At 41.2% G+C, this 19475-nt stretch overlaps 1 protein-coding gene across 1 annotated transcript; it reads right to left on the reverse strand.

Annotated features, from left to right (window-relative positions):
- Nucleotides 1–209: 209 nt before the first annotated feature.
- On the reverse strand, nt 210–13102 carry LOC119415611 (thromboxane-A synthase). Its single transcript, XM_037682761.1, has 14 exons — nt 13049–13102; nt 12776–12899; nt 12528–12621; nt 12259–12311; nt 12080–12176; nt 11881–11997; nt 7784–7872; nt 7561–7709; nt 7180–7310; nt 6729–7079; nt 6543–6631; nt 6240–6374; nt 5777–5939; nt 210–978 (listed from the first exon to the last, which is right to left on the reverse strand). The coding sequence occupies exons 2-14, from the start codon at nt 12874–12876 to the stop codon at nt 898–900; spliced, it is 1650 nt and encodes a 549-aa protein (XP_037538689.1). The 5' UTR covers nt 12877–12899; nt 13049–13102; the 3' UTR covers nt 210–897.
- Between the last annotated feature and the right edge of the window lie 6373 nt (nt 13103–19475).

Here is a 19475-nt window from a genome sequence, read left to right on the forward strand (position 1 = left end):
ATATTATGTTAGCTTGCTAATAAATTATTTCAGGTGACAGTGTGTGTGGATGGTCCTGTGCACCTCTGTGGCGGCTCTGGGTGCAGCTTGCTTACAAAGTTCATCAATGAAATGACATATGGGGCATTTTAAGAACGAGTGATGATATTCAGTTGTTAAAAAAAAGCATTTTTTTTTTTTTTTTTTTACATAATAACATTACAACAACATTAGCTAGCTGATTACTTTATTTAAAAATTTCTCCACACAGAAGACATATAAACATTCAAATAATCAAAAAATATTTTCCCGAATTACTTAATCACTCATAAAAAATAAAAACAAATTGCTTCCCAGGTTTAGTAAAAAAGTTATACAATGTGAATAAAATTAGGCAAATGAGTAGTTGTTTTAACAAGGTGCAAATGTTTAAACATTGTAAAGATTCATATCACTGAGAGGCCGCAAGAAACTTCTTATCTTGGGTTTTACTAACAAACCTGATAAGAATGAGAAAACAAGGTCAGATAGGACGAGTCTCTTTCTCCACCTTACTGAATATTTCTTGACTGAAAAAAATAAAACAATTTAATTTTAAGAACTCAAATATAACCAGCAACACAAAATATGTTCATCTTTGGGCAAAATGAGAAGCCATTTCTCTTTGCAGAGGAAATCTGACATCATTATGTTTTATGACAGCTCACTTAAATCACAGATTTGCCAAACAACTCACTTCATGATTACTTCATGATCATCTTTCTTAAAAAAAAACACACACAAAAAACCCAAACACATTCGGTCTTTCTGCATTTTGTTCATGTTACTGCAGGATATATTAGAATGTTTCATAAAGGTCTACAGCCCATTTGAGGGATGGCCAAGTGTCTAAAGATCTGATGAAGAGTCTTCATGTCCTCAATTGTCCCGTGTTGTGATTTTCACAAACACACCATTTTTAGGTCCTAGATTGCTAATAGATTTCAACTCCAAAGGAACCTGAAAGAAAACAAAAATACATGAAAGATATGTAAGTGGAGAAAAATATTTTTGCACACATATCAAATATTTATAATGCTTTATTCTAATATTCAGGACTGGTATTCATCAAAAGTGGAATATTCAACAGAACTGGAATAATTGTCAGGTGGATACTTCATATTCGCGGTAGCAAATTCCCAGAGCAGAGGAACGGAGAGTAAACAGACTCAAACAATTCAAATAAAAAGTTGATATTTATTGACAGTGAAGTATTTACAGGAGACACATGGGAGGATCTGCAAAGAAGGTAGATGGGTAAGTATGGGTTCTGGGTAATGTAGTTGTTAGATTTGTAGTAATTATATTTCTTATTACAGGTTCTTTGTGGTCCAGTGACTTAGAGAGGAGGGCGGAGGACTCCAGGTATGTATGGTGGCAGAGATAGAGGTGATCAGGTAAGTACTGTAATTTCCAGACTATAAGCTGCTACTTTTTCCCCCCACACGTTTTGAACAGAGTGGCTTGTACAATGCTGCAGCTAATTTATGGATTTTTTTTTTGATGGGCTAAGAAGATTCATGCCGCCAAAACATTTAGTCACACCCGGGCACTCACATGGCTGACCAACACATGTCTCTCTTGGGGGGGTGGGTCCTTGTGACTCAATGAGACTAGCTGTATAAATCCATCCATCCATCCATCTATTATCTTTACCCGCTTATTCCATTTTGGGTCACAAGGGTCGCTGGTGCCCATGTCCAGCAATCACTGTGCGAGGGGCGGGGTACACCCTGGACGGGTCGCAAGTCCATCACAGGGCCACATAGAGACAAACAAGACAAACAACCATTCACTCTCTCACTCACACCTAGGGACAATTTAGAGTTACCAATCAGCCTAACATGCATGCTTTTGGACTGTGGGAGGAAACCAGAGTACCCGGAGAAAACCCACGCATGCACGGAGAGAACATGCAAACTCCACCCAGAAAGGCCCCTGGACCGGGGTTTGAACCAAGGACCTGCTCGCTGAGAGGCAGCAGCTCTACCAGTTGTGCCACCGTGCTGCCTATATATATATATATACATACATACATACATACAAAATTCTAATTATTTTTTAAATTTTGTCGGTGCGGCTTAAATTCAGGTGCTCTCAATAGTCCGGAAATTATAGTAATAATTAGTTGCTGCTGTAGTCAAACAGTTCCTGTTTGCGTAAGGTTTGTGCTGAGGGCCGTGCTCTGAGTCTTTAAATCAGCGGCGGCACTCACACCCCAAGCCTGGTTCTGTTCAACCAAACCCAGATGTTTTCCGTTAGCTCACACCAACTTTATAAATATTTCTGCAGTGATACTCCTTCGCGTGCTCTTCTGCAGATTGCCCAGGCCCTCTGTGACTCATGCCTTGTTTATTGCGATAAAAAATTCAGACCGGTTTGAAGACATCTTTTACCCGTTTCTGTGTTGAGACAATTTAGGAAAATCAACCACACAGGTACGCCCAGGATAAGACCTTGGGGGGGTGGAGGGAGGTCTCAAGGTGGGCACAATGGACTCTTGGAGATGGGCTTTACTTTGGAAATGTGGAAGGTGGGATGAATATGCACAGAGGCAGTCAACTTGTACCTAACTGCAGAGGGATTGTCACAATGAGGAATGAACATAAGAACAATGGGGTCTAGTTTCCTGGGGGTGTCTTTGAAGTTACATTCAGATGTGGCCATATCTTCTGGCTGACTTGATAAGTCAGTGCCGTGGAACGATGTTGATAGGGTGTACTCTACCAAGACCAGATGTTTACTCCATGAATAGGGGTTATTGTTGATTACACACCTTAGAGTGGCATCCAACTCATGCTTAAATCCATCACACTGATCCTGAAGTTAAACTGGATGAGGCCCCAAGAGCACTGTAGAATGTTTTCCACACTTGGGAGATGAATTGTTGTTCTCGATCAGATACAATGTCCACGAATTCTAAGCACATGCTGAATCAGGAACTGGGTTGTCTCCAAGGCAACTAGGATGCTTGAGAGAAGCTGAGCATGCTCTATTCACACAAGGAGAGAGCTGTTGGTCAAACTTCTTGTTGAGCCATGCTCTCTAAAATAGTTATTGAATCAAGTGTTTATAAATGTAGGTAAACGTAGATGTTTAACAACCCATTAAAATACACCCGAATGCAGGAAATGGCATCTACTTTATTCAAAATCTTATGTAGAATAATTTTTTTGGGGGAGGACTCCCCCAACCACCCCCACACTATTTGCATTCCAGAATCATTTGGTTTACAAATTAAGCACTGAGTTAGGGTGCATTCCCACTAGCCCTGTTTAGTCCGCTTTAATCGAACTCTAGCTTGTTTTCCTAGAAAGTCCGGTTTGTTTGGGGAGGTGTGAACGCACCATCGAACTCTGTCATGGAACAAAAAGGCGAACTCTGGCCCGGGCTAAAACCTAGATCTCGGTCCGGTAGAAGTGAACTCCAGCGCGGTTGGAGTGCAGTGTGAATGTAAACAGACCGGACCCCCTCCGCAGGGTACACAAACATGCATTTCTCTGACCTTATATGGAGCCGTCAGCTGCCTTGTGTGGAAAAACAATATTCTCCATGGTCTTCTGTCTCATCTTCTGCTCATGCTGAGTCCATTTTTGAAAAATGACAAAATATAACTCCTAAAACTGCTAAAACTTGGTGCCACTTCGTTTTTATTTTTATTTACAGAAGAAGAAGAACACGTGTCTTCAGAGGATTTTGTGTCGTTTCTTTCAGTAGTTCTTGGTGCAGCGCCCCCACAGGCGAGCGGAGGAACAGGTTGGTTCAACAGGTTGACTCGACTGCACAGTGCAGTGTGAATGCAAACGCACCAGCTCAAATGTAAACAAAAGCTCATGAATATTGGTCCCGAACCGAACCGAGTCTACCGGACTATCTGGTGTGAAAACGACCTTAGAGGCATAAGTTAATGGTGAATGCCAGTCTACATTGTAAAATGGAACCACCACAATGATCGGGATTGCCTTAAAAAATTCAGAGGGTGTCATGTCAGGTTCTTGGGGAGCAGTGAAGGCTGTGTATTTGAGATCAACAAAGAAGAATCTGTCCAGAGGACCTGACTTAACCTTGTTAGATTTATACCTGAATTATTGAGCAGCATCAGGACATGTGTGGAAATGTTCAGCTGAGTGGTCAGAGGTGGAGGAAGGAGCACTGGAAGGAGCTTTTGGTTAATAGTGAACATCAGCCATTAACAAGAAGAGGTGATAATCCACTGAACAGTTCACAAATTGGACAAATATGTAGACCTGTTTGTTTTGTCTTAGTTGTTAGCCGTTTGCTATGTCAGTATGACAGTCCTTAAATCATTGCACATTACACGGGAAAATTAAGTTAGCTTGCTGTAATTACTCAGTGTTGCATTAGTATACTTCTCAACAATGGTTTTATAGTCCATTAAATAATCATTGCGAGGATACACTTATGAATCTTTTGATAATGATAATGATGCATGATGTATTAGAAGTTTGATGCATTAAAAGTTTGATGTGTTAGAAGTTTGATGTATGGTATTTCAATGCAAATTCAGGGGCACTTCTGAAATATTTTGGGGCACCCTCTGCCACAGGCCAGGATAAGGAGCCATCTTAATTTTGCCTCTTGAGAAATGGTTTTGGAGCCTCAGGAACTACACACCTCCTGAGCCACAAATGTGTCTCCACGCACGTCTGATCCTGAGGATGAAAACCCATTTGCTTCTTCCTCCCCTCAGCAGGAATCTTCGTGTGTATGTGTGTGTATGGGAAGGGAGGGTGGTGGTTGGTTACATAACATTTTGAAAAGTTTTGAACAAGTGTTCACTTGCGTTGTCTAATCTGTATTTTCTTCTTTGAAGTACAGTAGTTAGTCTTATTCAAAGAAGGGTAAGACTTTACACGACATTTGTGCAGTCAAAGTTGTGTCTTGTTCAAAACACAATATTAGTAAACAGATTTTCTTCATTGTTTAGTTGTTGGGCAATTTAATCTGTATTTGTTTGAAAAGTAATAGTGTAGATCCACTTATTTAAAGAAGGGTAAGACTTTCTATGACAATTGTGAAATTTAAATGGGGCTTCTTGAAGTGCAATACTGTAAATTGTTCACTCAGGGCAACAAAAAGTCTAGGACCGCCCCTGTTCTGCAGGCAGGCAGGTGAGCAGCAGGACAAGCTGAGACTGAAGGCAAGTTGCACCAAGAGTTTCAGGGTTAAGCTCAACTTGGAGAAAAACAGGTAAGCCAAGAGGAAGACCTCAGGAAACAGGACAGTTGGTATCCAGTGTTCCAGCAGAGAAGCCAACACATCAGTCCTTTAAACCCCTGGAGTACGTTACTAGAATAGGCCACAGCTGTTGCTCATTTGGCTCAGCCCTGTCATTCAGAAAGCTGCAGGAGGACCAACACTGGAATCCCACAGGGCATTGAAATTCAAATGAATAACAATAATCAATGTCAAATTCACTCGTCGCACATCTGTATCGGAAGTTGTGAAACAAAGATCCTGACAGGCTAAATGAATGCATTTTCTACCCACGTCTGTAAAAACAGACTCAAGTAAAAGACAAAATAACGAAAAAAAACAACCTTGCATGTCAGGAGAGTATCGTAACATAAGGTGCGATAAGTGATGATTGTGACTGCTATTTCCACAAAACTTTCCTTTTCTTGTTCACAGAAAAAGATCAAGACAAACTGCTATTTGACAGTAGCAGGTAAAATAGAAAATAATGATATTAGTTTCATTGTTCGTTTTATTAGTTTTGATTACTGAGCTGACCCACCTTGGTCTCAGAGCAAGCTGTGACGCTGAATTTGTGGAACAAATGTGCTAAAGCCATTCTGATTTCCAGCTGGGCAAGTCTCATTCCCACACAGTTCCTGGGCCCAGTCCCAAACGGCAGATAGACAAAGGGATGACGGTTAGCTCTTGCCTCTGGTGTAAACCTGGGGGTCAACCATTCATAAGTGTGTTAGGTTTTTGAAAGAACAAATTGAGCCATTCAATATAAAAATATGTTTTTTTTTAGTTTTTTTTTCATAACAGCATTGACTTAATCCTTTTAGCTTCACTAACTGCTTTGCTCTGACAAAGTAAATTAAAATTTTCTCATTGCTTTCAAGTCCTCCATTATATTTAGTGTTTGAATAAAGCAAGATTTCTCCTAACGCTTTTGAATAGAAATGTTAAATAAGAACTTCAGACAAAGCTGAGTCCCAGCACTGAAGAAGTAATAACTGAAACACCTTTCAGGGTTGAACTTCTCTGGCTCTGGCCAGTGATCCGGGTCAAAATGGAGGAAGCCTGCAGGGATCTCTAACATGCCCTTAGGAAGACGTAGGTCACCCAGCGCACAGTTTTGCTTAATTTCTCGAACAATCCTTGAACAAATGTCAAAGAAAATATCACTGCTTCAGATTTTATAGCCCCATTTTGCCATTTTTCTTTTTTAAACACGATTACAATATGTGTTTAATCAGTTTAATTATAACAATACAACAGAAGTAAATTTATTCCATCACATCTCTTACTGGTTCAAATGTCTTTACCTAAAAACAATAGGGTAGAGCCGCAACGTTTCACATACAACCATGTCCAAATACTTCAGCTCCTGGATGTTTGTGTAATCTGGTGAATCCTGCAAATTAAAACAAGAATTACTTTGAACCAGAAACAACTTTAATGTCAAAAACACAGTAAAATAAATCAATGCGACTAAAAATCAATAAACTCACATGTCTTGTGAAGAAGTCGTCCACCTCGTCCAGTACTTTGCGTTGACATTCAGGATGGAGGGCCAGCAGGTAGCTGGCGAAGGCTAATGTGTTGCTGACGTTTTCAAAGCCCCCCACAAGAAAAATGAAAACCTGACCCACAATATCATCCTCAGTAAGCATCTGTTTTTGTGGTCGCCTCTTGTGTGCCTCCGCATGAAAATCACTATTTTTGTGATCTGCTGCTGAGGATTGTGTCTGCTGCCTTCTGTCATCAAACTCTGACTGGTTTCCTGTGTCAAAGTCATCCAAAGAGACAGTCTCTGGTTCCGTTCGAGCATCCAAAAGCAGCTGAAGGAAGTCTCTACGCCTCTACAAGCACATATTTTCATTCATTTAGTCATCAGCCGTGGCACAGTGAAGAACATTGTGTGGAACACAGCAATTTAACAAAATAAATCTGGACTTTTACCTGATCAGGCGCCTGCTCCTCTCTCTGCTTTATGATCCTCTGAATAATGCGGATGTAGAATTTATTCACCTCCTCTCGCTTTTTATTGGGAAAAAATTTTGAAAGCGGAGTCATGATAGCAGGAAAAAGTTCTGTGCAAAACACACACACACAAAAATAGAAGTGAATTTTAAACACTAACTACACAATAAAACCATGTACGTGACTTTGGATGGAAACAATTAAACAAAACCCTTTTGAATAAATAATTGTTGAATTTACTAAAAAGAACATCTGATACCAACGTTAGAAGAACAAATTCTGGTCTGTGGTCAAATTAATTTGCACATTTTTTTTTTTTTTTAATATTTATTTTTTCAGTTGTTATACACAGATACATACCCCGAAACAAGACAAAGGGCCTGAAGAAAGACGTGGAAAAATACATCTGACCATATCGAACAAGCGGATTATCCGGAGTTTTATGGGAATCCACTTGAGTGCCAAAAGCCACGCTGGCAATAACATCCAGGGCAAAACAGCTGAAACACCTACAACAAACAGAAACAAATGAAATAGACAGAAGAACAACAATAATACACATTTTAACGTTGCTCTTGATTACTTGTTGATGTCAAAGCCTTTTTCTGACTCAGCGTGGGCACTCAGGTTGTTCATCAGTGTATCAATGGCAATGTTCATGAGAGGAACCATCTACAGCAGAAAGAGATTAAAACGCTGTTTTTCTCAAACTCCACAAGTTATAACACAAAGTTGATGCCTTTACACTTTTCCAAGCATAAGATCAAATAGATTACAACTCCATCCATCCATCCCATCCATCCATCCATCCAGTTTCTTCCGCTTATCCGGGGTCGGGTCGCGGGGGTAGCAGCCTAAGTAGGGAGGCCCAGACTTCCCTCTCCCCAGCCACTTGGGCCAGCTCTTCCGGGGGAATCCCGAGGCATTCCCAGGCCAGCCGAGAAACATAGTCCCTCCAGCGTGTCCTGGGTCTTCCTCTGGGCCTCCTTCCGGTGGGACGTGTCCGGAACACCTCACCAGGGAGGCGTCCAGAAGGCATCCTAAACAGATGCCCAAGCCACCTCAACTGGCTCCTCTCGGCATGGAGAAGCAGCGGCTCTACTCTGAGTCTCTCCCGGATGATCAAGCTTCTCACCCTATCTCTAAGGGAGAGCCCAGACACCTTGCGGAGAAAACTCATTTTGGCTGCTTGTATCCGAGATCTCATTCTTTCAGTCACAACCCAAAGTTTGTGACCATAGATGAGGGTAGGAACGTAGATCGATTGGTAAATTGAGAGCTTCGCCTTTTGACTCAGCTCTCTCTTCACCATGACAGACCTGTACAGCGCCCGCTTCACTGCTGACGCTGCACCTATCCGCCTATCGATCTCACGCTCCATTTTTCCCTCATTCGTGAACAAGACCCCAAGATACTTAAACTCCTCCACTTGGGGTATGACCTCCTCCCTGACCTGGAGAGGGCACTCTACCCTTTTCCGGCTCAAGACCATGGCCTCGGATTTGGAGGAACTGATCCTCATCCTGGCCGCGTTGCATTTGGCTGCGAACCGCTCCAGCGAAAGCTGTAGATCATGATCTGATTAAGCCAATAAGACCACATCATCTGCAAAAAGCAGAGACGCAATCCTAAGGCCACCAAAACATATCCCCTCAACACCTTGGCTGCGCCTAGAAATTCTGTCCATAAAAATTATGAACAGAATCGTGACAAAGGGCAACCTTGGCGGAGTCCAACTCTCACCAGGAACAAGCCCGACTTACTGCCGGCGATGCGGACCAGGCTCTGACACCGGTCATACAGGGACCTAACAGCCCGTATAAAAGGGCCCGGTACCCCATACTCAAAGAGTACCCCCCACAGGGTTCCCCGAGGGATGCGGTCGAACGCCTTCTCCAAGTCCACAAAGCACATGTAGACCGGTTGGGCAAACTCCCACGCACCCTCCAGGACCCTGCTGAGAGTGTAGAGCTGGTCCAGTGTTCCACGGCCAGGACGAAAACCACACTGCTCCTCCTGAATCCGAGGTTCGACTATCCGATGGACCCTCCTCTCCAGAACCCCCGAGTAGACCTTACCAGGGAGGCTTAAGAGCGTGATTCCCCTGTAGTTGGAACACACTCTACGGTCCCCCTTTTTGAATAGGGGGACCACCACCCCGGTCTGCCAATCCAGGGGCACTTCCCCCAATGTCCACGCAATATTGCAGAGTCGCGTAAGCCAACACAACCCTACAACATCCAGAGCCTTAAGGAACTCTGGGCGAATCTCATCCACCCCTGGGGCCCTGCCACCGAGGAGCTTTTTAACCAACTCGGTGACCTCAGCACCAGGGATTGGAGGGCCCGACCCAGAGTCCCCAGGCTCTGCTTCCTCAGTGGAAGACGTGCCAGTGGGATTGAGGAGGTCTTCAAAGTATTCCGCCCACCGACCCACAACATCCCGAGTTGAGGTCAGCAGCACACCCCTCCCACTATAAACAGTGTTGGTGGCGTACCGCTTTCCCCCCCGAGACGCCGGATGGTGGACCAGAATCGCCACCATTGAAACAGTTTAATGAAAATTGCCAACTACGTTTAATTTACGTTCCAAAATTCTATCTCCTCACAACTCAGCATATTTTTAAGAATAATGTTGCATCTTAAATAGCTTGTGTAGCACCAACACATGAAAGCTGTAAAACTTTGATTGGTTCAGAACACATTGAAACTTTCTGAGCCAAGTTAGAGCAAATTGAAGCAGCGATGACGTTCGACGCTTCAAACGTCACTTGTCAAGTGACAATGGTGTTTTGACACAGGCTCTGACACGGTGATATGAATCACTCTGCTTCAGGAGGAGTGGCACAAGCTCCGAAGCCTCAGTATCATTTGCCCATTACCATTTCAGTTTCACAAGATGTTTGCTCAGAAAAGAACCTTGTGACAACCATCCATTCAATCCTGATGCATGCTCATTACTCCAGGAAGAAACATCTAACAAAGTTAAGTCATGTCCTCTGGACAGATAAAAAAAAAAAGTTTATTTTATCCCAAAGACTTGGTCAGTCTGAGGAGCTGCACTAAGCTCAGTCTTATAAACAGCACCTTCCCATAGTGGAGCAACTAGTTTGTTGGTGCCAACCAAAACTCTCCAAAACCAAGACGAAACGTTTCAACCATTTTTTTTTAATCCATCCAGAGGATCTGACTTAACTTTGTCACATCCATCCAATCTATTTTCTTTGACCACTTCTCCTTTCGTTGTCTTGGGGTAGCTGGTGGTTATCTTCAGCAGTCACTGTGTGAGAGGCACCCACACCAAGGTGCAATTTAGAGGTGCCACTTAACCCAACATGCATGTTTTTGGTCTGTGGGAGGAAACTGCACATGCACAGGGAGAACATGCAAACTCCATCCAGAAGCGTCCCGGGCTGGGATGGGACAACCTTCTTGCTGAGAGGTGACAGCTCTTACCACTCTGACACCGTGCCACCCATCCCCATCGAGACTCGAAACAAATGTTGACCAATTAGTAATTCAAACTATCAAACACTGTATTTGTTGGACTATAAAGCACACCGGATTATAAAGTGCAATATCAATGAACAGGTCTGTTTTCATACATAAGGCGCATTAAGCGAAACAAAACATTCAGATAAGTCAAACTTTAATCAACGCATTCACAATAACTCTCAACATTGTTCAGTTGCTTGTAAGCATGGACCAGTAGAATGCACCCTAATCTGGCCATTTCGGAACTTGAAAGTACCAGTAAGACTCAAGGCTGACAAAAAAATAAATAAATAAATAGTATGCCTGAAAACAATCAACAATTGTGGCTTATCTGAATCTGATGTCCCCAGTTGGCCTCGAAAACAGGCCGACATATCAAATTTCTCCTGGGAAATGTGTAAACTAAGGAAAAGCTTCGTCTATCGCTCATTCGTCATTTTGCTGTTACAGTCAGCAGGGGGGATTTGAACCGGCAACCTTCCCATCACAGGTTCAGTTCTCTAGACTCTGTGCCACCACTCCCCAAATACAGAGCTTATTAATAAATCATAAAAACAATAAGAAGATACTTGCATAGATTATACTTCTATCTATAATCTATACAAGGGGGAGTGGTTGCACAGAGGTTAGAGAAGGTGGGCCTGTGATCGGAAGCTCGCCAGTTCAAGCCCCGGTACCGACAACATGAAAAATGTGGGTGGGGTAGGTGAAGCACCCACACCTGACCCCACACTCGTTCGTCCCACTCTGGGCCCTTGAGCAAGGCCCTTAACCCCCACTATCTGCTCCTCTGGGTGTCCTAGAGAGCAGCTCTCTGCTCCACACAGAGGGCTGTGGTAGCTCGGTGTCTGTGGTTGAGTCAGGAAGGGCATCCGGCGTAAAAATAACTGCCAAGTCTTTGTGTGACTTAGTTCGCTGTGGCGACCCCTGAAGAAGGGAGCAGCCAAAAGAAAAAAACAACAACTTGTATAGATTATACTTAAAGTGCTATTTTTTTTAACTCAAAATCTAAAAAAAACATATACCTTTTTATCACGATAAGTAATCTACTTTTCATTTTCAGTATGGTCTTCAAAATTATTTACTGTAAAATAAGAATTCCTAAATGAAAGCAAATGAAGAGTTCACTTATGTTAAAAATTATGCAGCAGCTACTTCTTCACTTATCAGATATTTGTGATCTCACTTCTTTCATCTTGGCAGCACTGAAGGTCGGAGTCACGACGCTTCGAACTCTCTTCCATCGTTCGTTCCTCAGTAAAGGCAGAGTGTCTTTCAAGGGCTTGCTGGCATCACTTAACATCTACTCAGAAAGATATGAAAGTACATCAGAACTCATGTTGTAATTTTAATAAAAATATATTGTAAATTTCAGAAATGCTTACTATTCTGTTAGGGAAGCTACCAAACTCCTTGACCATCACTTGTTTGATCAAATCAGGTTCTGCTAACAGCACAACTGGTTTCCGGCCAAAATAATACCTGAAATATAACACTTGAACTAAACTAACAAGTCTGGACTCTATTTTCAATATATATTTGAGGAAAGAGCATTTTTATTTACCCACACAGTTTGCCATGTGTCCTTACTATATTGGAGGTAGATTCAAAATAACCCTGGAAAACAAATTTTAAAAATCATCCCACTGTCATGAACAATAAGAGTCTAAACGTTTTATTCATTTTGTAGTTTGTTGTGAAATTAAAGGACAGAAAGTTTACAGAACAAGACACTTTACTGTATCTGCATCTGAATCAGTTTACTTGCAGACCACCAAAAGACACGTGAAATAAAAGAAGTTAGACAGCTATCCTTGATGAAGTGAATCTTACTTTGTGAAACATCAACATGTTACCGAAAAATGGCACTGTCTTTGGGTGCTTGATTCCGTATCGAGAGAGGACCGAGAATGGATAGACTGAAAACCTGAAAACAAAAAGGTAAATAGATAATTATAAAGTAAAAAACCGTTCAAGTGAATGAAAGCAACTGTAGTAATGACACACAAAGGGGAAGAAACTATGTTCTTATTGATTTTCACAGTAAAAGCATCACAAACTTGAATACTGAATCCACTTACCAGTAAAGAAGGCCCAGGAAAATGAAGAAGAGGCTGAGTGTCACGTTCATCCTGCTGGCCTCAGTGCTGAACGTATACAGAAGATCCGTTATGAGCTCCATGCTGCAAAAAATCTTCTCAGGTCCTAAAATATCAATATTAGAAAAAGGTCCAGTGGACAAAAAACAATTTTTAAGACAGCCAATATGGTGTTAACATAATTGCATTTACCAGTCAGGTAACCAAATCCTAATATATATATTGTTCCATAAACATATAAACAGTTAAACCTGCCTTGAAAAACCACATCAGATATGGTCTCCTTATGGTCTGGGAGCTTCGACTGGCTCAGCTCTTTGCGTTTGTCTTTAAAAATGTTAATTATTTCTTTGACAGGCGTATTTAAAGCCCTGTTTGTTTGTTTTTGAGGCCCCACTGACATTTTATAGACCCTAATGGCTTGAACATTTTCCTTTGTCAGGTGACTCAGAGCACATAAAAGAAACATGACGAATGAGTTATCCAGACTAAGAAAAATGTATTTGTTTTTTTCAAAATAGATAAGAAAAATTGTAAAAACAGAACAGCAATCTTTTTATAGTGCGTGACTTCAATACAGTGTATTATAAATGTACTGTTTTTGTTGGATTGGTGTGAAAAATACATTTAAATGTAAATATATTTAACATTTTGTGATTAATGTCTTCGTTGTTTAAACACTGTCTTTAAGCCAGAAGTGGGGAAAAGAAAATGTGTCATCAGAACTAAACAACCATCTAAACTTCACATTTCAAATTATCCTAGGACAGGGGTGTCCAAACATTTTCATCATAGATGGGCCAGAACTGTCTGGAATCTAGACAGAGACCTTTCATCTAGAGTCTAGATGAGAGGTCTCGCGGGCCAGAAAAATCTAAATTAAAGAAAAAAAAGTAAGCGTGATTTTTTTTCTTCTCATTTTTAACAATTTGAATAATATTTTGGAGTAAAGTTAAAAGTTTTGTTTAAATTCTTGTAGATCCAGAACATTATGAGCCTCATAAACATTAACCTAGTTTTTTTTTTAATAATTTATAAAAAAAATTTTGGGGGGACTATTATTTGTTTTTTTGTGCGTTGAAAGTTCATTTTTATTTATTTTCAGAGACAACAGCCTAAAACGAGTAATTGTTCCTTAACAAAGAGGGTGGAACTTCAATCCCCCATTTAGATCTTGGACGGCCCAAATGGGTAATCAAAGTTGTGAAAAACAGCTGGCAGTCACTAAAACAGATTCACAGAAGGTTTATGGACCATTCTTTAATTGCAGTCGAGGGCCGCACAACGTCACTCCAAGGGCCACAAATGGACCTCAAGCCGCATTTTGGATGCCCCAGTCCTAGGATTATTACAAACTGATGTCTTCAAACATCACAAAATTCAAAAGGTTACACAGGTATTGGCTGTACTCCGGTAAAAGTGTGATATGTGGGTGTGTACGTCACCAAATAATTATATGCAGTTTAGTTCATCTAAAATTGCTGTCACAGATTGGAAACAGTCAGACTTAATTGTGACTTAAAGTAACCGAGAATCTTTTGCGTTTTTAAATTCAATGGTTCATCTTTAATAATAACTAACTGCAAGTATCTGTGTTTTTGGGTCTGTGTAGTTTGTGTTTATTGTTGGTTCCTTTATTCCTTGTTTTATTTTATTCGGTGTCTGTCCCCCTGGATTTTCCTGCTGCCACCAGTTCATCACTCCCAGTACTTTTCCACAGTTAGTTTCTGCTCCTGTAGTCAACCTGTGACACCTACGTATCTTCATTGTTTCCCAGTCACAGCTGTAGCCACTTCTGTTCATCAGCCCCGGCCTACATAACCTCATGGTTGTTGTTGGACACAGAAGGATGTGATGGATCAGGAAACCAACTAGGGGTTATGGAAAGAGGTGGTGGAGATATGGAGGATGGGATATTGTTTGGGCAAGGATGTGTAAGAAGAATAAATAAATAAATTAGACAGTAGTGATCATAGTGTTGGAGAAGATGTAACACAGACCAAAAAATTACCACAAAGGAATCATTAAGTTACGCAAGATGGGGCTTTGTTTGGTGACCCAAACCCTGTACAGCTGACTAGAGCAATAAGTGAAGAAATTAAAGTAAATAATACTAAATGTGTAAGGAATGGGACACTGCTGGTTATGAGTAAGGATGAAGAACAATCAGAATGGAAATAAAGAATGGTAAACGAGTGCAATACTCTGACTAGTGATAGCCTCATTAAGGAAGTTATCACAGGAGTCCCAGTTAATGTTTCAGTGGATGAAACTAAAACAAATATTACTCATGCTAAAGAAAGAGGAATGAAATGTATGGAATAAAAAATAAATCGGATGGATTCATGCTTTATCACACAGTTCAACTATCCATTTTCTTTACCCGTTTATTCCATTTTGGATCACGGGGGTTGCCGGTGCCCATGTCCAGCAATCACTGTGCGAGGGGCAGGGTACACCCTGGACAGGTCGCAAGTCCATCACAGGGCCACATAGAGACAAACGAGACAAACAACCATTCACTCTCTCACTCACACCTAGGGACAATTTAGAGTTACCAATCAGCCTAACATGCATGTTTTTGGTCTGTGGGAGGAAACCAGAGTACCCGGAGAAAACCCACGCATGCACGGAGAGAACATGCAAACTCCACCCAGAAAGGCCTCCGGACCGGGATTTGAACCAGGGACCTGCTCGCTGAGAGGCAGCAACTCTACCAGTTGTGCCACCGTGCTGCCACAGTTCAACTAAAAAACCTTCATGTTCTTGACCTCGGACACAGTTAGATGTTAGTTTCAAACAGTGTTCAAAATGCAGCAGGATGACCACTTTGAGCATAAATCAGTCTACGGTATAAATCATTAGAACTGATTTATGAAGTGAGACGTTTTAAACTAAATTTAGTGTGGCAGCAATTTTATATAAATGCTTTTATTTTTGTTTCTCTGTTAAGTGGTTTAAGATGAAGCATAATTGAAAAACTGGCAAGTTTGCAAAAGTGATTATTTAAGAAATGATGAGTGAATGAGTAGAAAGCTGAAAACTAAAGTAATTCTGCATGTTGGAGTAGATTCTGACACATGCAGTATGGCAACGTAAAAAAGGCAAATAAAGCATACAAACAAACAAGGGAAGTAGACTTTGATTTAAAGGTGTTTTTTTTTTTTTTTTTGCTTTGGAGCTTAATCCATTCAAAATTCTTCAGATCCAGGAGTGGATTCATTTTTTTTTTTTCATGTTTTTGAACATTTGTAGAAAAGTACAAACATGCACAGGGAAAACATGCAAATTCCACTCAGCTAACATTTGACTCTGCGAGAAAACCGTGATTAAATACCTGCAGCTGAAATTTATTAAAGCAAACGTAAGAGGCAAAATGTGATCTGGTGCTCAGCTGTTCACTGATTTATTTGACAAATACATTACAAATACATATTCTATCATACAATTTACATATTTTAACAACAATAAATATTTTTTAATCTCTTAGATCACTATAACTGGGTGTTGGTGATGCTTGATCCATTTCAGTATGAACAAAAGCGCTCTATCTCTGTTGCAAAAGTTATTAGTGCACTTTCAAGTATCACATTATTGGATAATTGGTAATGATAATGTGAAAAGTGCTGGTTAGTATACAATACATATCACAATAAGCAGTTATTTACTTTTATTTCCAAAATGCTTCACACAGTGGTCATTTTTATATTTTTCAATGAAAATAGATAGTTATCAATAAATTACTCCTAACATTTCCACCACAAGTTTTTTCAAAATCAAATGTTTTGAAATTGCTCCCCATGTTTAGTAAAAACGTCAAATCAGGTCAAAGTGAGTGAGTAACTGGCTCAACAAGGTTCAAATGTGCAATTTTTATTTTAAATGTTTAACCTTTTTTAATAAAGGTTATCACTGAGAAGTCTTGGAACTATTTAAATCCCCGAGTTTTACAAGCAAACATGATAAGATTGGGGAAAATAGGTCAGCTAGGAGGAATCTTATCTACAATATTAAATATTAGCCAGAAAGAAAAAATGTTTTCAAGAACTCAAATATTACCAGCAAGAGGCTTGTGCTTAGAGCCACAGTTTAGGTGATGGAAACCCAATAAAATGTTGCTCTAATAACCATATAATGTTTTAAACTTAATAATGTTTTTATAGTAGTATTGACAATAATTGACCTCATTTCCAGCAGGTTGCCCGGGTTCAAATCCCAGTCCGGGGGCCTTTCTGGGTGGAGTTTGCATGTTCTCTCCGTGCATGCGTGGGTTTTCTCCGGGTACTCCAGTTTCCTCCCACAGACCAACAACATGCATGTTAGACAGACTGATGACTCTAAATTGTCCCTAGGTGTGAGTGAGAGAGTGAGTGATTGTTTGTTTCCCTGTGATGGACTTTAGACCTGTCCAGGGTGCCCCCACCTCTCACACAGTGAATGCTGGACATGGGCACCAGTGACGCCCCGTGACCTGAAAAGGAAGAAGCGGGTAAAAGATAATGGATGGATGTACTGGTATATGTACAAACCCTTTCCAAAAAAAATAGAATATCATGGAAAAGTTGTTTAATTTCCATAATTCCATTCAAAAAGTTCATCTTTAATAGATGATAGATTCAGGGCCCACAATTTAAACCATTTCAAGTATTTATTTTTGTTTATTTTTACATAATTTGGGCTTCCAGCTCATGAAACCCACGGAAACAGGATTTAAAAAAAATTGGGTACTGTGAAGAAATCAGCCCACACTACTCAGTTACTGCAGAAAAAAGGAAAGAAATTAGGATCACAACAAATCAATCAAAATATGGTACTTTTCAAAACGATATGTCAATCTTCAATACTTCGTTGGGAATCCCTTTGTCTTAATCACTGCCTCGATGCGACGTGGCATTGAGGCAATCAGCCTGTGGCATTGACTGGGAGTTCTGGAAGCCCAGATTTCCTTGATACTTGCTGTCATCTCTTCTTTGTTGTTGGGTCTGGTGCCCCTCATTTTTCCTCCTGAGAATACCCCATAGATTCTCAACGGGGTTTATTAGGTCCGGCGAGTTGGGTGGACAGTCAAGTACTGTGGCATGGGCATCAAACCAGGTTTTGGTGCTTCTGACAGTATGGGCAGGGGCCAGGTCCTGCTGGAAGATGAAATCTGCATCTCCATACAGATCCTCAGCAGAAGAAATCATGAAGTCCTCTAAAACATTCTGATAGACCGTTGCAGTGACCTTCGATTTAAGAAAGCAGAGTTTACCAACACCTGCACCGGACATTGCACCTCAAATCATGACTGACTGTGGATATTTCACACTGGACCTCAAGCAGTATGGGTTCTGTTCCTCAGCCTTCTTCCTCTTAACCCTTGGACCTTTTTTTTATTTTCGAATGAAAGGCACACTTTACTTTGATCAGAAAAGAGGACAGAGGAACCCGACACTTGTAGTCCATCTCCCGGATGCATCCGAATGTGGTGGTTTTTGAAGCTGTGACTCCCACCTCATTCCACTCTTTCTGGATTTTTGCCAGATTCTGGAATCTTCTCTGTTTGATAATCCACTGAAGCCCACGATCATCTCTTTTGCTGGTGAATCTTCTCCTGCCACATTTTTGCCCTTCCACTAGACTTTCCATTGATATGCTTGGACACAGCACTCTGAACAGCCAGCCTCCTTAGCTATGAACTTTTGTGGCTTACCCATCCTATGGGGGGTATCAATGATGGTCTTCTGGCCAGTTACAGGTCCTTCTCAAAAAATTAGCATATTGTGATAAAGGTCATCATTTTCCATAATGTAATTATAAAAATGAAACTTTCATATATTTCAGATTCATTGCACACCAACTGAAATATTTCAGGTCTTTAATTGTTTTAATACTGATGATTATGGCATACAGCTCATGAAAACCCAAAATGCCTGTCCCAAAAAATTAGCAGGTTCTCTAAACAAGCTATTAACTTAACTATCTGAATCAACAAAGTAACTCTAAACACCTGCAAAAGATTCCCGAGGCTTTTAAAAACTCCCAGCCTTGTTCATTACTCAAAACCGCCATCATGGGTAAGACTGCCGACCTGACTGCTGTCCAGAAGGCCATCACTGACACCCTCAAGCAAGAGGGTAAGACGCAGAAAGAAATTGCTGAACGAATAGGCTGTTCCCAGAGTGCTGTATCAAGGCACCTCAGTGGGAAGTCTGTGGGAAGGGAAAAGTGTGGCAGAAAATGCTGCACAACGAGAAGAGGTGACCGGACCCTGAGGAGGATTGTGGAGAAGGGCTGATTCCAGAACTTGGGGGGGGACCTGCGGAAGCAGTGGACTGAGTCTGGAGTAGAAACATCCAGAGCCACCGTGCACAGGCGTGTGCAGGAAATGGGCTACAGGTGCTGCATTCCCCAGGTCAAGCCACTTTTGAACCGGAAACAGCGGCAGAAGCGCCTGACCTGGGCTACAGAGAAGCAGCACTGGACTGTTGCTCAGTGGTCCAAAGTACTTTTTTTGGATGAAAGCAAATTTTGCATGTCGTTCGGAAATCAAGGTGCCAGAGTCTGGAGGAAGACTGGGGAGAAGGAAATGCCAAAATGCCAGAAGTCCAGTGTGAAGTAGCCACAGTCAGTGATGGTCTGGGGTGCCATGTCAGCTGCTGGTGTTGGTCCACTGTGTTTTATCAAGGGCAGGGTCAATGCA

The sequence above is a fragment of the Nematolebias whitei genome, chromosome 10, assembly GCF_014905685.2.
Source record: "Nematolebias whitei isolate Nwh7 chromosome 10, NemWhi1, whole genome shotgun sequence".
NCBI classification, from domain to species: Eukaryota; Metazoa; Chordata; class Actinopteri; order Cyprinodontiformes; family Rivulidae; genus Nematolebias; species Nematolebias whitei.